This window comes from Hippopotamus amphibius, chromosome 1 (genome assembly GCF_030028045.1).
Source record: "Hippopotamus amphibius kiboko isolate mHipAmp2 chromosome 1, mHipAmp2.hap2, whole genome shotgun sequence".
NCBI classification, from domain to species: Eukaryota; Metazoa; Chordata; class Mammalia; order Artiodactyla; family Hippopotamidae; genus Hippopotamus; species Hippopotamus amphibius.
In genome coordinates, this window is record NC_080186.1 from 28557879 (window position 1) to 28582710 (window position 24832).

Consider the following 24832-nt stretch of genomic DNA (forward strand, 5'->3'; position numbering starts at 1 on the left):
TAGTAAAATAGATGAGGAAAATTGTATATGCAGCATGATTATAAATGCAAGATCTTGCATAAAGATTTGAAGAAATGTTGAAATAGTTGATAATAGATTGTGATCGAATTTTTTGATTTTTCTTTTACAAATTAAACATCTTATAGTCATTGTACTAGTATGATTGCTGTTACTGTTGATGGTGCTGGATATTTGTGTATAGTGCATATGGATGTAATGTAATTCCGATGATTGAATTTTAGAAGGAAAAAAATCTATATTGATGTGATTTTGGCTTTTAAATAGAAATCGCAAGTCAGAGTGTTTGAAGAAACTCTCTTCTACTATTATTAGGAATATTATTAGCATAGTGTTGTAACAGGGTAGTGTGCCAAGAAAGGGACATTCTCTTTTTTTAATAACATCCTTATTTATATAAAATTCACATACAATTCACATTCACAGTTCACTCATTTAAAGTGTACAATTCAGTGGTGTTTAGTCTGTTCACAGTGATAATGTACAACTGTCACCACAGTCATACTTTAGAACATTTTGTCCTCCCCGAAAGAAATCCCGTACTCATTAGCAGTCACTCCCATTGCCTCCCTCTCTGCAGTCCCTGCCCAACACTAATCTACTTTCTGTCTCTGTAGGTGTGCCTTTTCTGGACATTTCAATATAAGTGGAATCATACACTATGTGACCTTTTGTGTCAGTGACCTCTTTCATTTCACGTGTTTTCACATAACGTAGCATATATTAGTACTTGACTCCTTTTTATTACTTAATAATATTCCATTGTGTGAATATTTTCTGTTGATGGACATGAGTTGTTTGCACCTTTTGGCTGTTAAGAATTATGCTGCTGTGCACATTTGTGTACAGAATTTTGTGTGGGACGTGTTTTCATTTCTCTTGAGTGTATACCCAAGCGTGGAATCATATAACAACTCTGTGTTTTACCTTTTGAGGAACTGCCAGACTTTTTTCCAAAGTGGCTGCGTCATTTTAGGTTCCCGTTAGCAGTGTGTGGTGATTCCAGTTTCTCTGCATCCTCATTAACATTTGTTATCTGTCTTTTTGATTACAGCCATCCTCGTGAGTGTTAAGTAGTATCTCATTGTTGCTTTGATTTGCATTTCCCTGATGGCTAGTGATATTGATGAGCATCTTTCATGTACTTATTGGCTATTTGTATATTTTCAGAGAAATCTCTCTTCGGGTCTTTTGCCTGTTTTTAAATTGGATCATTCGCCTTTTCGTTACTGAGTTGTAGGAGTTCTTTATACCTTATCAGATAAAATAATTTGCAAAAATTTTCTCCCTTTCTGCACCATGGCTTTTTACTTGCTTTTTAAAATTTTTTTTCTTTTTTCTTTTAATTGAAACAGTTGATTTACAATATTATATTATTACTTTCAGGTATACAACATAGTGATTTGATATTTAATAAATTATACTCCATATAAAGTTATTATAAAATATTGGCTATATTCCTTGTGCTGCCTTTTCACTTTCTTGATGCTGTCCTTTGAAACACAAACATTTTTCATTTTGATGAAGTCCAGTTATTTTTTTCTTTTGCCAGATGTTCTTTTGATGTCTTATCTGTGGAGAGGTATAATTCTGATTAAAATAATTTAGAAGACATACCCCAGAAAACACTGCCAGTGAAAATCAAATGGTATAGTCTTAAATGTTTACCTATCTTGGGAAAACTATATCATACAAAATACATCAGTTTAAAAAAGCCAATTTTATTTTCTTTGTTAGTCACTTGGAAGACAGGAAAGCTAATAGATGATGATTATTTCAAATCTCAAAATTCTTTTAAAGTAGCATTTAAAGAAATTACTCAGTAGAAATTATCCTTTTGGCTGATAGTCCTACAATATATTTGAAATTTAAAGATACTTTTCAAAGATCCTCTTATAAATAAATGTCTCGGGATTTCCCTGGTGGCGCAGTGGTTAAGAATCTGCCTGCCAGGCCATTGTGTATGATTAAAGCAACAAAAAGCAAAGGTTAAAGTCAGAGAAACAGATCCAACATGGAGTCCAATTTAGCTTTTCCCTGTTACATTGGGGCAGAAGTAACCAATCAGTACTGATAGGGCCACAGTCTGCTTCTTCAGGGCACCAGATGCATTTAGATGGCAGGATCAGTCATGGAAAGAGCTTTCTGTCGCACAAAGCCCATATGGGATCTTACACCATGAGGAGAAAAGCACACCCCAGTGCAGTAACTGCTAATCAAACCAAGCAGAGCAGAATTCATGAAATTGTGACCACAAATCAATGTAGGATCTGTGAAGAAAGAACGTGAAAGCTGGTGCTGAGACCCATCCTCATAGCTGCACTTAGAATTGTCCTTCTGAAATGCCAAATCTGGCCCTTGCTGAGCAGAGCGGCATGTTTCAGGTGGAAACGAGAGGAGCTTTTGAGTCCGTATTGCTAATGCCTGCGTTACTTCCTACGGATGCCAGTTTAATGCAGCATCCTGATAATCCCTGAGTGGTAACACAAAACCTAAATCCAAAATGCCAGAAGCAAAAGCTCTCCTGAGCTTATTTTAAACCCTAAAGACATCTAGCTCATCCTTTCCAGAGTAGAATAAGCCACAGTTTAAGGAATCAGGCTCCAAATCAGACACTAATATTCAAATGAAAGTTCTGAGTCTGACAAAATAGCCTAATTTGTGAAAGACAAAAGCACCATCCTCACTTGGGAAAGCTCATCCTTACATGAAGAGAGCCATCCTTACACAGCTGAAACATTCTCTTTTTTTTTTTCCCAAGCTTTATTGATATAATTGACATGATAATGTTGTGTAAGTTTAAGATGCATAATGTGATGATTTGATGTATGTATATATTGTGAAATGATTATCACAATAAAGTCAGTTAACACATCCTAAAAAAAAAAAGAAAGAATCCACCTGCCAATGCAGGGGACACGGGTTTGATGCCTGGCCGGGGAGGTTCCCACATGCCACGGAGCAACTAAGCCCATGTGCCACAACTACTGAGCCTGCACTCTAGAGTACGCAAGCCACAAACTACTGAGCCTACGTGCCTAGAGCCCGTGCTCTGCAACAAGAGAAGATGCTGCAATGAGAAGCCCGGGCATCACAAGGAAGAGTAGCCCCCAGTCGCCACAACCAGAGAAAGCCCGTGTGCAGCAACGAAGACCCGTTGCAGCCACCTAACTAACTAAATAAATAAAATTTAAAGGAAAGAAAAAACAAGAAGTCAGTGGTGGCCTGAGGGAGAAGTGTTCTAGAGGAGAATTGTTAGTGTAAGCCACGTTGAGTTAAAAAATCTATTGCTCGATCTGAAGTAGTCTGTCAATTGTTTGTGAATAGTAGAAATGTTTACTAGATTAGCTAGTGTGGTTATATGAGATTATGAAAGAATTCACACCCATGTGAATTGACAATGAAGATAGTTTATGGTAAAATGCTCTGATTATTATAAGTTTTATAAGGTATTAAAAAGTTCATCTAAAGTATAACTCCTTTCTTCTCGTCTTCATCTTTAAACTTTAACTTGTTGCAAAAGTATTCATTGGCTACCTTCTCTGCTATTTAGTGCAGAGTTATGAAGATAAATTAGAGGTTAGAAGGATACTAGGAGAGGTTGTCAGCTGTTTTCGTTGTGTTTTATAAACCTCTGGGTGATTTTAGCGTCTTGTTATACCTTAGCAATCTTCCTTTGTTCAGTCTGTATTGTAGTGACAGATTAATTTATTGTAGCTGGGAATACTAAACTAAGGTGAATTAGTCACCTTTAGGCGAAAATGGTATTTCACATCTTCTCCTAAAGACTAAAATAACATTTCCCATTCTACCTTTTTGGAACAGAGAATAAGAGGTACCTAAAAATGAGATGAAGATGGGTCTCTGTGAGTTTATAGTAACAGTTAACAGGAAAATAATTTCCTCTCCTCCTTTTTACATTAAAGTTTCCCTCTCCTACCATTTTTCTGCTGTATGAGTCAGGTGGTAAAGTGGAACTTACTGAAACCAATATTAAATTTTACTTTACAGTCTGTGCACCAGAGCATGATGGAGTCAAAAGACTTGGTACCAGAATATAGGAAGTGGTGGTTGAGGTAAGAGTGGGAAGGTAGGCTGTAGCCCTTTGTAAGACCTAAAGTACTCAGGTAGGTTCCATTTTTGTAGTGATCGCCAGATATTCTTCAGGATCTTAAAATTCTATCCTGAGGTTCTACAAAAATGCATCATATTATTCTCTGCAAGAATTCTTCCCTCTTCAGACTAAGGTTATTAGGAAAAGGAAGCCACTAAAGATTGGTTAGAAGTTGTTATCCCCAGTTACTCAGATTATCTTTCCCAAATTTCTTTCCTAGATACTGCTTTAGAAGTTAAAATATTTTATGTGTTTTGGTTATTGTAGCTTTACTTTTTATTGTAAGCTAAGAAGCCGACTTAACAATACACACTTAAAATATTGTCCTTAAATTTCTACATTTGAACAAAAGATCTCCCCCACCATTGTTGTAATAAAAGACTAGTACTCTGCAACAACAATATAGAGAAAATTCAGATCACAGTTTCTGGTAATTACCAGAATTCATTCTTTGTATTATTTACTATATTTGATGCTAATGCATTATAATATATCTGTGTTCAGAAGACTTCAGTACTTCAGTATAATTCTTGAAGTACGTTTTTGAGATAATTATGCTTAAATTTTTATATAAAAATAGTATGGTACATATTTATAACAATTTAGTGGCAGAGTAGGTCTGAAAACTCATGTCTACTTATTTTTTCCTCCAGTACATATGTTACCACATATTTTAATGGTTCCTCAAATTGGCAGTATCTCAATTCAAACTTTCTTCATAAAACAGTGAGTACCGGACTTCCTAGGTGGCGCGGTGGTTAAGAATCCGCCTGCCAATGCAGGGGACACGAGTTCGAGCCCTGCTCTGGAAGATTCCACATGCCACGGAGCAACTAAGCCCATGTGTCACAACTATTGAGCCTGTGCTCTAGAGCTGTGAGCCACAACTATTGAGCCCATGTGCCGCAACTGTTGAAGCCCATGTGCCTAGAGCCCGTGCTCCACAACAAGAGAAACCACTGCAGTGAGGAACCCGCGCACCACAATGAAGAGTAGCCCCTGCTTACAGCAACTAGAGAAAGCCCGTGTGCAGCAATGAAGACCCAATGCAGCCAATAAATAAATAAAATAAATAAAAGTATTAAATAAATAAATAAAACAGAGACTACCTTTACTGCTGTAGCTGACTAGTTGACTAGATAAATTACCATTTTAGAGAGTTTTCCTCTAGTTTCACATGCCTGCCTGATGAACATTCTAGTAAACTACCCTTTGCCACAGTATCATTTGAGATAAAAAGTGAAAAGTTGCAGTTCCTAGATTTGTCATTTTGTTAACTTGCGTAATAAAGTACCATTAAAAGTCTACATATATCATTTAATTACATCGTATTAGTGAGAGGTTAAAGTTAAAATTGCCCAATGTATATAGAATGCTAATACCATTCTGTAAAGGTTCTGAAGCCTTAAGTTCAAATCAGCATTTAGTATAATTATTTATAAAGGAGTTTCTATATCTGATGCTATATAGTCTGTAGTTTCATTATTTGGTATTCTCTTAATTAAATTTTACTGTTAGAGGGGGATTGTAGACATTATTCATTTCAGTCTTCTAGTTGGTATCTTCCCTGATGTAACTGTTCTTCGAACAGTTCTAGCAAGGATGAACTCAGGTACTTTATGAGATAGTATAATCCACTTGTGAGTAACTCTGGTGGTTAGAAAATGTTGACAATTTTTGTTTCAAAATCTAGCTTCTTATATTTTCCAACTATTGGTCCTAATTCTATCCTCCCATACAAGGAAGATACTCTACTCAGTTTTTCACATGACAGTCTGTCAAAATAGCTGAAGACTTATCTAATTTCCTTTGACTCTTCTATACCTGGCTGAGTCCTTAGTTTGATTTATTTTTACTCATATTATGTGAGTTACCTCCAGGAGGATAGTTTCGTGCAGCCATTCTGGAGAGCAGTTTGGCATTTCTTCATCATTTAGTTGATACAATTCACTTGGACCTACAGTTCTGTTCCTGGTCAGAGATTACTTCTCACACAAGTTCATAAGGAGATATTGCATTGTAGCATTGTTTTGGTGGCTGAATGTTAAAGATACTCTGAGTCTGTATTGCTGGGAGAGTAGATAGACAGCGTGGGGTACTTTGCATCAGTCAGAAACAGTGAATTAGGGACTTCCCTGGTGGTCCAGTGGTTAAGAATCCGATGTGGGGAACACAGGTTCAATCCCTGATCAGGGAACTAAGATCCCACATGCTGCAAGGCAGCTAAGCCTGTGCACTACTGAACCCCCACGGCTCAACTAGAGAGAAGCCCACGCGTGCAATGAGGATGCCATGTGCCGCAGCTGAGACCCGATGCAGCCAAAGATAAATAAGTAAGATTTAAAAATATTAAAAAGAAAATAAATGGAGGAAGCCTTGAAAGAAAAAAGGAAGGAAGGAACTAAGTGTTCCACAGCAATGTGAATAGGTTTTAAAAACCCAGTGCAGAGGATAAAGTTAGGAATGTATACAAACAGAAGAATGTTCATCAAACACATTAGAAAAAAAGAACTTATTGGGAAGAATGGGAATAGGAAATGAATGTGGAAGGAAAAATCATTTAGTTAGAAGAGGAGTCTTACACAGATGAATGGTGATAATGTGGCATGAACTGAGGAGCATGATTAACTTAACCTTTTGTACCTGGAGAATGAAAGTGGGGTTTGGAGACTCATTTGGCAGTAGGATATAAATTGGGCCGGAGAATAAAAAATTAAAGGCATAAAAAACGAGAAACTGAAAATAATTCAGGCACTGGGACATGAGGTTTTAATTTAGGATGGTGGTAATTGGGAATGGAGAGTAAAAGACTGGTGCAAGAAATACTTGTAAAATAAAATTGAGAGGTGGAAAAATAGAAGCTTTGAGCATTTGGAAAATTTCTCTGGGTATCAAGTCAGCTTAATTATTTTGTTCCAGAACATGCTTTTTTCTTTCCTTTCTCTTCTACTTGACTGGGCTAGAATTGAATTTTTTTCCCCCATTCTTCTAAATGTATTGTAAACTATACCAGCACTATGTGAATATACTGTCATTGTAATATATTTACATTGTATAAACAAAATAAAAAATCATTCTTCTCTTCACTTCTTTCTCCAGAGGTAACTAACCACTGTATCTGTTTGGTACATACCAGTCTAGATATCTTTCCACTGCTTTTATGAATTATGTGTGTAAAAATAAATATTGATTTGAGGATATTTGGTATTCTCTCTATAGTCTACAATTAAAAAAAATAAAAAAAACCTTTAATATCATTCGATGTAAGTATATAGGATAAAAATGTTTGCTGGGTAAAAAATGGAGGTTTCAAAATATCCTTACTGGCTAGATACCATTGGAAGAATGGGTGGTACAGGGTTACATGTGTGTTTATTGCTCTTAAAATCTCACAGTCTATTAGAAGTGAAATATATAATAATTATAGTACAATGAAGTAAGTGTTCTAATAGATACATGTACTAGGTGCTATTTAAGCACAAAGGAAAGAGCATAATATTCTTTATTAAAGAGAGGTGGAAAAAAAAAAGAGAGAGGTGAATGCGTCAGGTAGTTCTTAGAGATGGTGAAAGGGATTTTAGATCAGTTTATAAGGGTAATATTTTGCAGGTCAACTGTGTCCCAAAATGATTAAGTAATTCACCAGATTCATTCTTCTCTGTCTTTTGTGAAATTCATATCATCCCTTCCCAGAAATCAGTCTTTCCTGTATCCTAAGCCATGGTCCTGAAAGAAAAATCTTTATCATGTATGCTTATCTTTTAGAATTTTGACAGCTTTAAATAGTGTAAGAAATTAGTTAAGATTTTTGTATTTCATCATACAGAGGATTATATGGATGCATTTTTTTGCCTTTTTTAGGGAGGTGGTTGACTCAATGGTTCAGCATTTTAAAGTAACTATATTTGGGGACCGTAGACCAGTTTATGATGGGAAAAGAAGCCTTTACACAGCCAATCCACTTCCTGTGGCAACTGCAGGGGTAAGATGCATTCCTTTATCAGAAAGCTGTACTTTTGCAATGTCTTTTAAATGCATTTATTACCATTTTATTGTAGTCTATATATGTATCATTTATGTATTTTAACTTTTTATTTTGAAATAATTTCAAACTTAAAAGTTAAGAATCGTGCAGAAAACTCATGTATACCCAAATTCATCAGTGTTCTTAAAGTTTGCCACATTTGTTTTATCATTCTTTCTTTTCTCTTTTGCTCTCTTTGTATCTATAGAGACAGCTATATATAGAGATACACATACATACTTAGTTTCTCCTGAACCATTCAAGAGTAGGTTTCATTCATTATGCCCTTTAATGTGTTTTTCCTAAGAACAAGGATAAAAACCATACTACAGTTACCAGCTTCCCTAATTTTTACATTGATATATTTTTGTCTAATCTTCCCCGTCCTAGTTTTGTCATTTGTTCCAATGATGTCCTTTAGCATTTTTTTCCCCCTTTGGTACAGAATGAAATCCAGGTTCCTGAATGTATTTAGATGTCATGTCTTTTTAGTCTTCTTTATTCTGGAACAATTTCCGAGCCTTTTTTTTTTAATGACATTAACATGGTTGACGATTACAGGCAAGTTATTTTGTAGGATGTCCCTCTGTGTTTTTCTGGTGCTTCCTCTTGATTAGATTCTGATTAAGCTTTTTGGCAGGAATATTACGTAACTGTTCTTTCCTTAATAGTGCATCATATCAGGAGGCACATAATACGTATTTTTCCATTAATGGTGATGTTAATTTCAATCACTTGGTTAAGTTGGTATCTGCCAGGTTTCTCCTTTCAAGTTACTCTTCTTTCTTTTGTGGGGAGATAGTGTTTTTTTTTTAATTGTGGTAAAATACACATAACATAAAATTTATCATCTGAGCCATTTTTAAGGTATGGTTCAGTGGCAAAGTATATTCACAGCCATCACCACCTTGTAAAACTGAAACTCTGTGCACATTAAACATTTAACCCCCCATTTTTTCCTCCTCTCAGCCCCCGGCAACCACCATTCTACTTTCTGTCTTGATGAATTTGACCTCTCTCAGTACTTCATATAAGTGGAATCATACAGTATTTGTTTGTGACTGGCTTATTTCACTTAGCATAATCTCCTCACGGTTCATCCGTGTTATCACGTGTCAGAATTTCCTCCCCTTTTAAGGCCAAATAATATTCCATTGCATGTATATACCACATTTTACTTATTCATTTATCTGTTGATAGACACTTGGATTGCTTTCCCATTTGAATATGAGTTTACTCTAGGGATCTCATATAAGTGGAACCGTATGGTATTTGTCCTTTTGTGACCGGCTTATTTTACTTAGCATGTCCTCAAGTTTCATTCGTGTTCTCACATGTGCCCCAATTTCTTTCCTTTTTAAGGTTGAATAATATTCCATTGAATGTATATACCACATTTTGTTTATCCATTCATCCATTGGTGAACACCTTTTGGCTATTGCAGATAATGCTGCTATGAATATGGGTATATAAATCTCTTTTCTGATGCCTGCCTTCAGTTCTTTTGTATATATACCCAGAAGTGGAGTTGGAAATGATAGTTCTATTTTTCACATTTTGGGAAACCACCATACTGATTTCCATAGTGACTACCATTTTACGTTTCTACTAACAGTGTGCCAAGGTTCCAGATACTCCACACCCTTGCCAGCATTTGTTTTCTGATTTTTTGGTAGTTGTCATCCTAATGGGTGTGAGGTAATGCCTCATTGTGGGCTTGATTTGCATTTACCTAATGACTAAAGATGTTGAGCATCTTTTCATATGCTTATGGGCCTTTTGTGTACCTTCTTTGGAGAAATGCGTGTTCAGCTCCTTTGCGCATTGGGTTATTTGGTTTTGTTGTTGTTGAGTTTTAGGAATTCTTTATGTGTTCTTACGGGATACATTTTTGAAATATTTTCTTACATTCCATAGGTTGCCTTTTCACTATGTCGATTGTGTCCTTTGATGCACTGAAGTTTTAAATTTTTATAAGGGAGATAGTTTTAAGAATCCTGTTTCTCATTAGACTTTTTTAGTAACTGATGATTCTTGCTTGGAAGGATTATTACTATGTAGTAATGGTGATTTTCTAATTCTGTCATTCCTTCTACATTAATCATTGTTGTTCTGCTGTAAGGAAGTGCATTTTCTTCTCTTGTATTTATTTATCCTTATTTATTTGCTGCAGTTGTCCCAGATTTGGCCTGTGGCAGCCCCTTTAAATTGGTTCCTCTATGTGCTTTTGTCATGACACTTTTTTTTTTTTTGAGTACTTCCTTACTTTTGGGCACAAGACATTCCGGGTTTTCCCTGCTGTAGTCCAATAACTAGCCATATCTGAAAGGTGCACTGGTTTCTTTTAGTTGGGTAATAGAATTTAGAAACCAGAATCTGTGTACTGGGTGTGCTCATTGCTATTGGGATATATGTGCTTCTAAGCCCTTTCAATGGAGTAATAAATCTTTTTATAAGTTAAAAATAATTATATTTATCTTTTAAAAATTTTACCTGTTGACTCTTTTCCCATCAACAGGTAGATTTAGATGTTACTTTACCTGGGGAAGGTGGAAAAGATCGCCCTTTCAAGGTGTCAATCAAATTTGTCTCTCGGGTGAGTTGGCACCTACTACATGAAGTACTGACAGGACGGACCTTGCCTGAGCCGTTGGAATTAGACAAGCCAATCAGCACTAATCCTGTCCATGCTGTTGATGTGGTGCTACGACATCTGCCCTCCATGAAGTGGGTGCTTCTGGCTGTTGTTTCCTCTTTAGATTTTAAGTGTGAAAGCTTTCTTCCTTAGAGTAGGTTGTGCCCTCTTCCTTTGGTTAACCCTCAGATATTGCATATTTTGATTATCTCAGTTGAAGAGTAACATGCACACAAATTCATTGACCGGAGTAACTTACATAAAATTCTCTGGCTTGTGAAAGTAAATGCACATCATTAGCGTAGCTATTCTAATGGATATTTTTCAGAAAAAGTGTCTGACCCTTTTTCTTAGGAGCTGTAAATCTTGAGTAACTGATACATTATCAGTTTTAGTATTTTAATGTTAAATTGCCTAGTTTTAAAGGTAATTTCATTGTTTATATAACAGTATCAAATTGTGTTGAAATTGTTACTCTTTTAATTACACTAGCATCTCACACATGTATATGTGTATCTATGTGTATATGTATAGGATCAGTGTGTCTTTTTAAAGAAAAATGCTGTGTCCTACAAACATATTTAAAGAAAAATGCTATGTCCTACAAAAAGTAGCTTTTTGATCAATAATTATTTATTCTTTAGCGTTTTCTAAGGTTGGAACTATTTTTTTAAACTGTTTTAAATAAATTTTAATCTTATTCAAACTAACAGTAGTTTTAAGTTTAGAGAATTTCAGTAGGGGATGCTATTTTTTCATTTTGAGTGGCTGTTTTTTGCTTTCACCAATTTGGGAAGTGTTTAGTTTCATATGTTCATAATGATAGGCATTATTATGATGAGTTAAGATTATGTACTCTAGACTCACCTGTTCTTCAGATTTAAATACTCAATGGGAAGGAAAAGATTGAACATGCCATTTTAATTTTTGTAGATATACACCTGTGGGGCGTTCCTTTTTCTCAGCTCCGGAAGGATATGACCACCCTTTGGGAGGGGGCAGGGAAGTTTGGTTTGGATTCCATCAGTCTGTTCGGCCTGCCATGTGGAAAATGATGCTTAATATTGATGGTAAGGGAATTAAAACCATATTTTGTGTTGGGTAGTTGGTTTCTGTATGGCCTGTGTGTGTGTGTGTGTGTGTGTGTGTGTGTGTGTCTGTATATGTGTACATTTTATATATAATTATATGTACTGGTGTTTTGAATTAATATTTGGACATATATTAAGACAAACTGGAAAAACCTTTATTGTTTATTACATTTCATTTAGAAAGGCTTTATACAGAACTTGTCCTGGAATGCTACTAAACATGAAGTAAGCAAATGAAAACAAATATAAAAGCCTTGACATGATTATCTGATCAATTATAACTCATTTTTGTCTTTAACTATTTAAATCAGTATTTCATTATGAAATACATATTTTAAAGGAAGAGGAGTCTGTTGGTCTTGGTGACCCTTACATTATGCATACTACTAATGTTTAATGTGGTGCTAGTTGTATTCTCATTTTTAGGTGTTTTGTGTTTTTTTTTAAAGAATATTTTCAAGCATATATAAAAGTAGAGAGAATAGTATAATAAGCTGCTACCTATGTAGCCATTATCCAGATTGTCAGGATTTTTCTGCTATTGCTTAAACTATGTACATATCTTCCTTTACTGTAGTAATTTTAAATCAAATCCCATACAGCATGTTATTTTGTCCCTACTACAATATGCACCTCTAAAAATATGGACATTTTCTTACACAGTCACAATGCCACTATCATATATAAAAATTTAATCATTTATTTGTAGCTTCTAATTCCCTGTCCATAATCAGATTTCCCTGATAGTCTCAAACATATCTTTCTATAGTTGGTTGGTTCTAATCAGGATCCAAAGAGATCCACACATCACATTTGGCTGTTAATGCCTTTTAAAAATGTAATAGTCCCATTTCCTTCCCTGTTTTGTTTTTTCCTTTTTTATGCCATTGTCTTGTAGAAACTTTCACTTTTCCTGTAGAATATCCAAAAGTCTGGATATTTCTTTTATTTTCTTGTGGTGTCATTACCTTGTTCCTGTATCCCCTATATTTCCTGAAAGTGAAAGTTGGCCCTAGGAGCTTGATTCAGTTCTGATTCGTAAGTGCTCCATATTGTATCATAATAGGAGGCACATAGATTATTGTGGTCCCAACTTTAATGATACTAAGATTGATCAGTATGTTTGGAGATCAGTAGGCCTGATCTCTCTATTGTAAATTTCCCAGTCAGTCCTTCAATTATTGATAATCCATTCATTGATCATTGTTACCTGAATCATTTATCTCACTTGGGATTACCAACTAGTATTTTTTCTAATTCTGTTATTCCTTTTGCATTAGATGGAATTCTTATGTGGAAAATCACACTGTCCTGTTGGTAATTTATTGTCTTTGATAGCTGTCTTGCTTTCTGGCAGAGCAGAATATTCCAGATTCCTCCTATATTTCCTCCTTTATACCTGGAATCAGCCATTCCTGCGAGGCTCCCTGAGTCTTTCCAGATCAGTACATAGTTTCGTCATTATTTTCAGCTACATCTACCATTGTGGGGATATGTCGAGAAGATATATTTTTAAAGTCATCTTTAGGTGTATGCTAGGGCTATTTTTAATTATTTTTCATTTCAGAACATCATTCACACATTTGTAATTTTTTTTAGAGGAATGCTTTATTTTTTTAAAGATTTTATTTATTTATTTACTTATTTGGCTATGTTAGGTCTTCGTTGCTGTGCACAGGCTTTCTCTAGTTGTGGTGAGTGGGGGCTACTCTTCGTTGTGGTGCGCAGGCTTCTCATTGTGGTGGCCTCTCTTGTTGCACAGGCTCTAGGTGAGTGGGCTTCAGTAGTTGCAGCATGCGGGCTCAGTAGTTGTGGTTCATAGGCTCTAGAGCACAGGCTCAGTAGTTGTGGTGCATGGGCTTAGTTGCTCCATGGCATGTAGAATCTTCCTGGACCAGGGATTGAAACTGTGTCTCCTGCATTGGCAGGCAGATTCTTAACCACTGCGCCACCAGGGAAGTCCCATTTGTGTTTTTAAGGTAGATTCCAGGAGGTGAGATTGATGCGTCAAAGGCAGATGTATTTGTAATTTTGATTGTTACTGCCAGATTGCCTTCTGTTGAGATTGTAAACATTTGCATCAGTAAATGAGATTATTACCTATTTCCCTGTACCTTTGCCACTAGAGATGTCAAACTCTGGATTTTTGTCAGTCAAATTTGCAAGAAATAGTTTCCTTATGTACTATTATTTTGCATTTGGCCATCTTTTCGCATATGTAAGGGCCTCCTTATTTCTTTTTTTATTAATTCTTTATGTCCTTTGCTCCTTTTTTTCTGTTGGATTTTTGGTCTTATTTGCTGAGAGAACTTTTTAAATCAAGGAGATTAGCCCTTTGTGATATGAATTGCAGACATTATCCCTAGGTTGTTATTTGTCTTTTAATCTTTGGTATGGTCTTGTTTTTGCTTTTTATCATGTAGAAATTTGTCTTTTGTGGGGGAATGTCTCACTCAGTTCTTTCTTTTATAACTTATAATATCTTCTAGGGCTAGTCTCATTTTTCTTTTCAGGATTGCTAGGCCATTCTTACTTACCTCACTATATAAGCTTTGGAAACACCTTGTCAGATCTAGTAGGTGTGGAAGAATAGGCTGTTACTTGTACTGTGACCTCATTATATTTTTAAGTTATTGAGTCTTAAGATAGTGAGTCTTTCTGTCCAAGACAAAGTACTATGCCTTTCCATTTGTTCAGGATTACTTTTGTTTCCTTTGGGAGCGTTTTAAAGTTTTCCTCACATAAATTTGCATATTTCTTATTGTCATTCCTGGTATGGCATCTCTCTCTCTCTCTCTTTTCCCTATTAAATGGGTTTATAGATTCTAACTGGTTATTGTTTATATACATGAAGGCTTTTAATTTCTATATAGTAACTTTTTTCTCTCTGCCTTACTGAATTCCATTAACTTTTCAAGTGATTTCCTTGCAGTTTCTAGATTATAATCATTTCATCTACAGTAGTGATAGGTTTACCTCTTCCTTTGGGTTTTTATACTTATAATATTTTTTATCAGATTATATTGACTACTTAGATAGGATAGTGTTAACCATAAGAGAGTAGTGGGCATCGTCCTTTTATTCCTTACTTTAGAAGGAATGCTTCCAGTGTTTCTGCATTAAGTATGATCCGTACATGTATGTTATATATATGTTTAGGAGCATCTATTGGTTCCTGTTTTATTGAGTGCTTTTAATAAAGAATGGATGTTGAATTTTGTCAGATATCTTTTAGTATCTGTGGAACTGATGATGTGATATTTCTCTTCTTTTTAACAAAGATTGAACTAAACTTGTGTTTCTGGATTCTTTTAATATAATGCTGGATTCTGTTTAATACTTTACCTTTTTAATCAAATGCAAAAAAGTAAAATTGATCTGATTGGCAGTCTTTTTTTTTTATGCAGTCTTTTTCAAGTTTGGGTATTTATGTTTTATTTCATAAAGAATTTGGAAGTTTCCCATTTTCTAAAATGTACAGCAATTTTTAAATAATATTGAAATTATCAGCTATTTTAAGATTTGGTAAAATCTTGTGGCCTGGTGTGTTTTGTTTTGTTTGGTGGGTAGCTCTTTTAAATCTTTCATTTATTTTGTGAAAATTGGTCTGTTTAGGCTCTCTGGATTCAGTTTTGGTAGGTTATATCTTACTAGTAAATTATGTTTTGTCTATATCTGATATATCTTAATACAACTAGTTTTTTTTTTTTAATTTTGTCTATTTCTGTGGTTTATCCCCATTGATTCTTTTTTATATTTGTGCTTTGTCCTTTTTCTCTTAGTTAGGAGAGGTAATAGTTTAATCAACTGGTTCTCACCACCTCGCCCTGCCACCTCCCCCCACCAAAGAGTTTTTGAAATTTTTTCTTAGTTCTCTGGCTTTCTGTTTTATGACTCCTTAATCTCTCTTTCTAGCTTTATAATTTTTTCCTCTACTTTTCTCCAGTTATTTTAGTTATTTTTCCTAACTTTTCAAACAACATTAGTACTCATTTAATTTCATTTTTTCTTATTGAAAAATGTATTTAAAACAATTATTTCAGGAATTCCCTGGCGGTCCAAAGGTTGGTACTCTGCGCTTTCACTGCTGAGGGCCTGGGTTCAATCCCTGGTCAGGAAACCAAGATCCCACAGGCTGCACAGTGTGGCCAAAAATTAAAAAAAAAACAAAAACCCAATTTTTCTTATCATAGTTTTAGCTATGTTCCAGAGCTTCTAATATCCAGTTTTTTATTATATTATTTTCTTGAAACACCACAGATTTAATTTGTATTTCCCCTATTATCCAAATATTTTGACTTTTTAAATTTTCATATTGAAGATCTTTTTATTTTCTGATTGTATTATACATTTTCTAGTTTCATTGTGTTGTTAATCAGAGAATGTGGTTTGTATTTCTGTTTTAGAATTTGTTGAGGTTTTTGTTTGTTTTTTAGTAACCTAATATATAGTCAGATTTTGTGAAATGAAAGTTCAATAGCTATTTGAAAATAAGATATAATCTTTTTTAGGATAGAGTTAAATGAATATCCATCAGCACTTCAATTTTGATTATGTTGTTTAGATCATCTGTTTCCTTACTTATTTTTGTTTACTTGTCTCAGAATGGGAGAAATAAATTTAAATTTCCTATTGTGTTTCTATTTCTTCTTAATATTTCCACTTTCTTAATATTGTTGCTATAGTATTGGAAGCATATGTATACCTATCTGTATTCTTCATTGTGATTTATACCCTTTGCAATTATAAAGTGACTTTTTTTGTACTTTTGAGCTAAAAGTCTACATTGTCTAACAAAAGAATTACAATCCACGTGGTCTGTTTTCTGTGCTTTTTAAATGCTAGTTCTGTTATTAGGAAGGTTTTTTTCCCCATCAGTGGTTACCTTCGTACCTTCATATAATACTCATCTCTCTCTTTAAAGCAGTATCTTTTACTTTCTTTAATAAGTAACATTTATATTAGCTTTATTCTCTTCCTTCCCTTCTTTCCTCCCTCTCCTTTATTAACTAGTTTTAGCCAATATAGCATTATTTTATTGTTTGTTATGATTTTGTTTAAATTTATACAACTTGACTTTGAACTTTGGCTCCTGTCTGTTACTGTAAAGTGCAATCAGTGCGTTTATTCTACTTTTTATGATTTTTCTGTTATTCATTTATTTGTATATATTATTGTTTCTGTGCTTTTTGAGCATGTAACAGTTACATACCATTCTGTCACCTGTATGTCCACTTGTTTTCATCTTAAATCTACAGTTATATGTATTGATGCTAACTGCAGGTCCTTTTGCTGAAATTTTTCCTGTCTGCTCTTGGTTGCAGTTTGTCCTCAAGTTTTTACTTCAGAAAGGGCTAATATGAGTAAGAGCTGAGTTTTTGCATATTGAAAACCATTTGTCTGTAGTCTTATTCCTGAAGGATTGTTTGGCTATACATAAAATGATTGACTCCCACTTTCTTTTTTTTGTAATTCTATTTTTTTTTTTAATGAAAGTATGATTGATTTACAATGTTGTGCCAATCTCTGCTGTGCAGCAAAGTTACTCAGTTATACACATATATAATTCTTTTTTTTTTAAATTCTTTATCATTATGGTTTGTTTGAATCACACTTTCTTGAGTTTCTTATAGGTATTTTCCCACTGTCTTCTGACACTGAATGTTCAGTAGAGAAGTATGATGTCAGCTGATTTTCTTTTCCCTAGAAGGGAAGGTTGCTGAAAGTATTTTTTACAATTATTTTACTAGATTTTTTCTCAATGTTGACCATTTTGGGTAAGTTTTGCTTAAAAATGGGATTCCCTTTGAAAATGTAGGTTCAACTCTTTTATGTTTTTTTTTAAATGTCATTTTATTCTCTTTTTAAAAAAAATTCTATCCTGCTTGTTCCTTTTGTGGTATAATTTTTACCATTTGCTCATTGCAGTTTAGTCTTCATTTTTTGAATTTAAAAAAGTCTTTTTCTTCCATTTCTTTCATGAGGTCTGCAATGCTTATTTCATCTTCATCTCTTAACTGTTTGTTTTTTCCCTGAGTTTTAAAATTTCTGCTCTGAGATCTTTCTTTGTAGCTGCATTAAGAAGTTTTGAATTCATGTTAAAAAGTAGTGTTATAATTTTTATCTACTTTGCAGCGGTGTTTCTGTTGAGTTTTCTTTGTCAGGGATGTTGTGCTGATTTTTTACATTTTTTTAAATGGTATTTTTGTATGGATACTTATCACTTTTGTTATTTATATTTGAATGAAAAGAGTTTTCCTGGACCACCTATTGGAAGAGATTGGAGTGGGAGAGGGGAGGGGGTAGGACAGGACACCAGGAGCAAGGTAGTTTTCCCCGTTTCTCTGCTCAAGGCCTCTGTCCATTGTTGTTCTGATGGGTTCTTTCTTCAAAATAAAGCCATATCTCCTTTGCCTCTTTAGCAGTATATGTTTAAGGAGTTTCTGCTACCAGGAAATTCAGCTCCTGCCTTTTAAAGTGCCTGCTCAAACATTAACGATTAGAGAATTTGCGAAGGGTATATGGTAGTTCATTGTACTATTCTTTTAACTTTTCTCCAAGTTTGAAATTACAGAAGAAAAAGGCATGCCTTGGTTTTAAAAGGGTAGTCCTATCCAAGATCTGTCACTTCTAGTTTACCTTCCACCCACTCTCATGACACTTTCTACACCTCCTTTCTCTACTTTCTTCTGAGATTCCCCCATTCAATCTCAGTACCAAACACTGCAGTTCCCTCTTAGGATAGGACCCTCTCTTTCTGGAATGAAAATTTACTGTTGCCCCACTAGGCTTTCTTTCATCTTTCATGTCTTTCTCACTTGCATAGGTTCTACTAGTCCCAAGTATTTTGGGCTGTATTTACTTACAGTTTGGCGTTTTCAGGTTTTTATTGTCTCCTAGGTTCATTGAAGATGTAGGGTTTTTTCCCTTTTTTCTCTCTTTTTTACATTATCTTTGTTGCTCTGTATTGAGTTCTAGGAGGAAAGTGGGAAATTTGGGGAATAAATTGCTGCTGTTTTCCTACTGGAACTTAAAGTTCAGCTTTGGATACTACTAAAAAATAATTTCTACATAACCCATTGGTTGAAGAAATCACAAAGAAAATTTTAAATATTTTGAACTGAAGGGTAATGAAAATAGTACTTATCAGAATTGGTATGATTAGCTAAAGCAATGCTTAGGGAGAATTTAAAACCTTAAATGCCTACTAGGAAATAAAGCATCAATGACCTTAATTCATCTTAATAAGTTAGAAAAATAATGTAATTAAATGCAAAGAAAAATAGAAGGAAATAAGAGTTAAAAACAGAAATTAATGAAGTAGAAAACAAATTTACCTCTATCCTGTAGGTAGGAAGACTTCAAAAGTTTTTAAGGAGGATAGTGACGTGATCATATTTGTTTTCCAGAAAGAGACCTCTGGCAGCAGTGTGGAGAATAGATAGAGGAGAAAAAACTAATCTGAGAAGCCAGTTAGGAGGCTTTTTCAATCACTAGTTCAGGTAAGAGATGGTGATGGTCTAATGTGGGATGGAGAGGAAGGAACATATTACAAAGATTAAGTTGAAAAAATAGGTTTAAAAACCATGTCCAGAAAAAAACTTTGGGTATAGTTACTGGTACATGGATGTGATTGCAAACTAATAGACCAGAAGGTTTACTAGGTTTTTGAAGGAATTGGTTTTTGGAAGTAAAGCTACAATCTTTAGTGTATTAGGTTCAACCAGAGAAGTAGAATCAGTAGGAGATATATATATAGAGAGAGAGAGAGAGATTGGGCTTATACAGTTGCAAGGGCTAGCTAATCAAGTCTGAACTCCTTAGGGTAGGCTATTAGGAGGGGCAGGCTAGAACACATGGGTGTGGGCTGAAGCTGCTGTCCATAGGTGGAATTTCTTCTCTCTTGGGGACACCTCAGCTCCATTTTTAAGGTCTTTCAACTGACTGAATGAAGCCCACTCAGATTATCCAGGATAATCTCCTTTACTTAAAGTCAGCTGATTGTGGAATTTAATTATGTCTGTAAAATACCTCCACAGCAATACCTAGATTATTAGTGTTTGATTGAATAACTGGCAAGTAGTAGCCTAGCCAGATTGACATATTAAAAATAAAAAAACAAAACCCCATACCTGGCCTACAAAATTCTATGATTATTTAGTCTTTGAAACAACCTTCATATTCCCAAACCTTCAGTGACTGCTATTTTATAAACTAGCTTTCAAAAAGGGCATACTCACCAACATACATTCAGAATAGTAACTCATTCATACCAGGTATGAACGATAATACTGAATATGCGAGGTAGATCTGCTGTTGGTTTTTGGTTGGCAGTATATACCATATGTAAATAGATCAAATGTTAGTATGTCTAAAGCTTGAGGATTCTGTAGAACATATGGATAGAGTCATCTAATATGTAGCTGGAAATGCAGATGTGAAAGTCTGTAGTGGTGTGAGCTAAAAGTATAAGTTTTGGGACTCCTTAGTATATAAATCCATATTTGAAACTCTGAAAATGGAAAAATCTTCTTTAGAAATAGTATTTAGATTGAAAACAAGAATGAAAAGGATAGAGCCATGGAGAATACTAGCATTTAAGGAAGGAAGAGGAACCAGAGAGCAATTAATGATTATCACAGGCAGTATGAGAGCCAAGAAACGGTGTCAGGGAAGCCAAGGGAGGGAACATATTCAGAGAGTAGATGATTTCACAGTTAAGCAGCGGAGCTTTTCTGATAAAATCAAGAGTAAGGCAAGGATGTCAGTACTATGATATTTAGTCACTATTGTGTTTGCTAACTTCTGTTCTTCTTACAGGTTTCAGTCTACATGTTACTTCCCTGAGAAGCAGTATTTGACACCCTTCTCCCCCCAATCCAGCCATGCCCCAAGTCTGAGTTAGGTATTTCTCTTATGTATTCCCATAGCATAGTATACTTCCCCTGTAATACCATGTGTCACCTTGAATTATAAGTGTTTATTCTTCTTTGTGTCCTATTAGAATGAAAGCTCCATGAAGCTAGGGACTGTCCATCTTATTCACCAATATACATAATCTCTATGCCTGGCACAATTCTTGGTCATATTAAGCAAAGAATGAATAAATAAAACCAAGAACATGGAGGAGGAATATCCAGTTGAGCCTGGAAAGTTAGAAAAATATTTGTATAAGTAAATGATGGCTTAGCTGAGCTTTAGGAAATATGTTGACATTAAGAGTCTGGGTTGAAAGGGGGATACACAGGAATAAAAGATTTCAGAGAGGTCTCTAAGATATAAAACTTTACTGAGAGATATAACTGAAAATCTGAATGAATGAAATGTATTAGGCTTATTGAGAAGATTCTGTTTGATGTCAATTCTCCCAAAATTAACCTGTAAATGCAGTTTTAAGTGAAATCCCAATAGGGTGTATAGTGAAACTTGATAAGTTACTATTGTGATTTATATGGAAAAATAAGTGACCATGAAAAATCAATATAATTTTAAAGATTAATAAAGAGGGAGGAATTGGCCTCCTTATTTTAAAACTGTAACAATTATAGCACACTTCTTTAACTGCAGGGACAGACAGATTAATGAAGCAGAATGTAGAGCCTAGAAATAAGTCGTGTGTGTGTGCATGCGTGCGTGCGTGTGTGTGCAAACTTTGTTAATATTAAGTTGGCATTTCAAATCACTGAGGAAAGAGTAAATGTTTAATAAATGGTGTTTGTACAGCTGTTAACTATGTGAAAAAATAGTTAGACCCATCTCACATCATATCCCAAATTTATTTCTAGATGTATTATAATCTAAAATTTGAAAAGCAAAACTTTAAAATTCTTTCAGAGACTTCCTTGGTGGTCCAGTGGTAAAGACTCTGCATTTCCAATGCAAGGGGCACAGGTTCGATCCCTGGTTGGGGAACTAAGATCTCACATGCTGCATGGCACGGCCAAATAAAATAAAATAAAATAAAATAAAATTCTTTCAAAGAAAAAGTAAGAAAGTATCTCTAACATTGAACAAAATGTAAAATGTATAAATCGTAAAAAGAAAACACTGATAAGCTTGGCTACATCAGAATTTAAAACGTATTTGTTATAAATACACAATAAACACAGTTAAAATGCTAGGAGAATATTTAGAACATATATAACCAAGTGCTTTACAGGATATAAGGAAATCAGTTTTTAATAAATAGGTAATTCACAGCAGAGGGAACACAAATGGCCAATAAACACATGAAAATCAGATTCTCAAATTCATTAATAATCAGGAAATTGCAAGTGAAATCAGTACCATTTCATACGTATCAGATTTATAAAAATGTAAAAGTTATATATCAAATGTTGGTGAAGATAATGTATAAGGAACTATCATGCACTGTTCTTAGGAGTATGATTTGATACAACTGCTTAACTTTGCAGAGCAGTTTTCAGTATCTAGAAAAGATGAAGTAAAGATGAAATTGAACATATCACAAAACCCTTAATATACCATAGAGATACCTTGCATACTGAGACATTATTTGTAATAGCGGAAAATTGGAAACAGCCTGATTCCTGTCAATAACAGAATAAGTAAACATTGAAATGAGTACATAAGTTGTTATATTGTGGTATACTATATAACGGTTAAATAAATGAACCAGATCTACATATATTAGCATGGAGTGTTATTGGAAACAATGTTGGGGGGATGAGCAAATAGCAAAAGGTTATGTTACTATTTATGTAAATTTCTTTTAAAAAGTATCTACTGGATACATACAAATGCAGTAAAATTATTAAAACATAGATAGGACAGATACACACCAGTTTCAGTATAGTGGTTCCCTTTAGGAAGAAAGAAGGAAGAGGAATGAATTAGGTTGGTTGGGGTAGGGAGAAGAGATAGACCTATAAGGCTGCATGTTTCAAGAAAAATGTGACAGTATGTTTATTTGTGTGAACAAAGTGTGTAGATGATTTCAGGTGCCATTGTGAAGCAAAGAAACAAAAAGATCTGTGTTATCTTAATGAAATGAAATAAAGCCTAAAATTTTAAATGGGTTTATTTTTAAATTGTCAATAATATATAATGCTGCTGTGAAAAATAACGAGGGAAAATATTACATTCACCATGTTACCTGCTTATGTTTCCTTTCTTGATTGTGTGATTTTCACTTTGCAACCCTTGCACTTGCTATATTCCACTGAACAAAATCGTCTTTATTGAACTTGAAATCAGCCGGGGAGGATTAGTGCTGAGCAATATAAGGAGTACTGTGAAGAAGTACTGAGTATACTGGGACTGTGTAACAACGGGATCCATTCTAGTCTCAGTGCTTGAGGAACTTTTCTCCGAGGAAGGGACACATGGGAGCTAGGTGAAATTTGTGGTGCAAATAAACATGGAACAGGAATTTAAGAAAGCAAGCAATTTAATTATAATTGTGTGACTTCATCTTGTCTTCAAAATGCTTGTTTACATGGTATTTAATATCCTTTCAGCTATGTAACTAAACTTAAGTTAAAATTAAATTAACTAAATTAAAACTTGAATTTTACCAATCCAGGACACACACAAAATTTTTTTTCACATTTCATTATCTCTGAAATTGGGAATTTTTTTTTTTTTTTTTTTTTTTTTGCTTACGCCAGGTCTTAGTTGCGGCAGGTGGGCTCCTTAGTTGCGGCTTGCTGGCTCCTTAGTTGTAGCATGCAAACTGTTAGTTGCGGCATGCATGTGGGATCTAGTTCCCTGACCAGGGATTAATCCTCGGCCTTCTGTGTTGGGAGCGCAGGGTCTTAACCACCGCTCCACCAGGGAAGTCCCAGAAATTGGGAGATATCTTGTAGTAGATGGTTTGTCACAGTTTAATTGGTAAATTTCTCTTTTAGGATACATACAATACTGATGTACCTTACCATAGTTGGTATTTTAGAGTCAGTGGAATGCAGAATATATTTTTAGGTTAGCCTGCTTTTAGGCCTAACTCATTTGCAACTTGCATTTTATTGTTGTAATTATACATTTTAAGGGTATCAGAGTGAATCTGGGAAATTCTCTGGTGATTAGGATTCCTGTACTTTGACTGCTGAGGGCACGGGTTCAGTCCCTGATCAGGGAACTAAGATCCCACAAGCTGTGCAACGAAGCCAAAACAACAACAACAGAAAAAAAGAGGAGCGAATCAGATATTTATTAGTTATATCTCCCTGAAGATATTTTTGTTTATCACAGGTAAGAATGCTAAACATTTTACATTACAGTCAGCCCTTATTACCTGGGTACCATGGATACTGAGGACTGACTGTATTATGTCATTTTTTATAAGGGGCTTGAGCATCCACTGATTTTTGATATCCAAAGGCGGTCCTGGAACCAATCTCCCGCAGGAACCAGAAGACAACTGTATCTCATATAAACTTCCTCACAGTTGTATGAGTTAGGTGATACCACCAACTGAAGTTGAGAGACAGAATCTCTGAATTTTCTCTAAAATGACTTTCTCCCTCTAAATATCACATAGTTTGTATTTTATATTTATATTAATGTATTTATGTAATATAACCTATCATGTATATTTAGATATAACTGTAGTTTATATTTGAGGCACAATAGTTTATATTTAAATGATGGAGGTCAGCTTTTCTGATTTTAGAGATTATGCCCTTAATATTCACAGCTCTTTACTGCATTCTTTAAGAAGCAAGATTCCTGGCAGACAAATCTCAGACCCAGGACATCTGAGTTGAGAAATGTTTTTATTTTTATATACTCTATTTACTTCCTTGTGCTTTTCAGTAAAAAGCAGTTTTCTATAAAACATTCACTATCTATTTTGCTGCTAGAAGAAAGTAGTCAGAGTATATTAATGATTGTAGAATTTGGTCATTATAATTTATTCTGCTTAAGATTCAAAAGTTCACACTGAATATGTTTCCTTTGCAAGGAAAACAGATTTCTAATAAGTAATT

General features: G+C 34.6%; 1 protein-coding gene across 7 annotated transcripts in view; it reads left to right on the forward strand.

The window, feature by feature from the left end:
- AGO3 (argonaute RISC catalytic component 3) overlaps positions 1-24832 on the forward strand; it is a 119610-nt gene that overhangs the window by 27192 nt on the left and 67586 nt on the right. For 3 of the 7 annotated variants that reach the window (XM_057705138.1, XM_057705158.1, XM_057705167.1), the window contains 3 exons: positions 7994-8114; positions 10675-10883; positions 11725-11861. In XM_057705138.1, coding sequence (XP_057561121.1) covers positions 7994-8114; positions 10675-10883; positions 11725-11861 — 467 coding nt within the window. Of the gene's footprint in view, positions 1-4029; positions 4095-7993; positions 8115-10674; positions 10884-11724; positions 11862-17644; positions 17660-19291; positions 19385-20702; positions 20788-23997; positions 24096-24832 lie in introns of those variants that run through there. The other 4 variants (XM_057705149.1, XM_057705184.1, XM_057705174.1 and 1 more) reach the window with 4 other exon arrangements.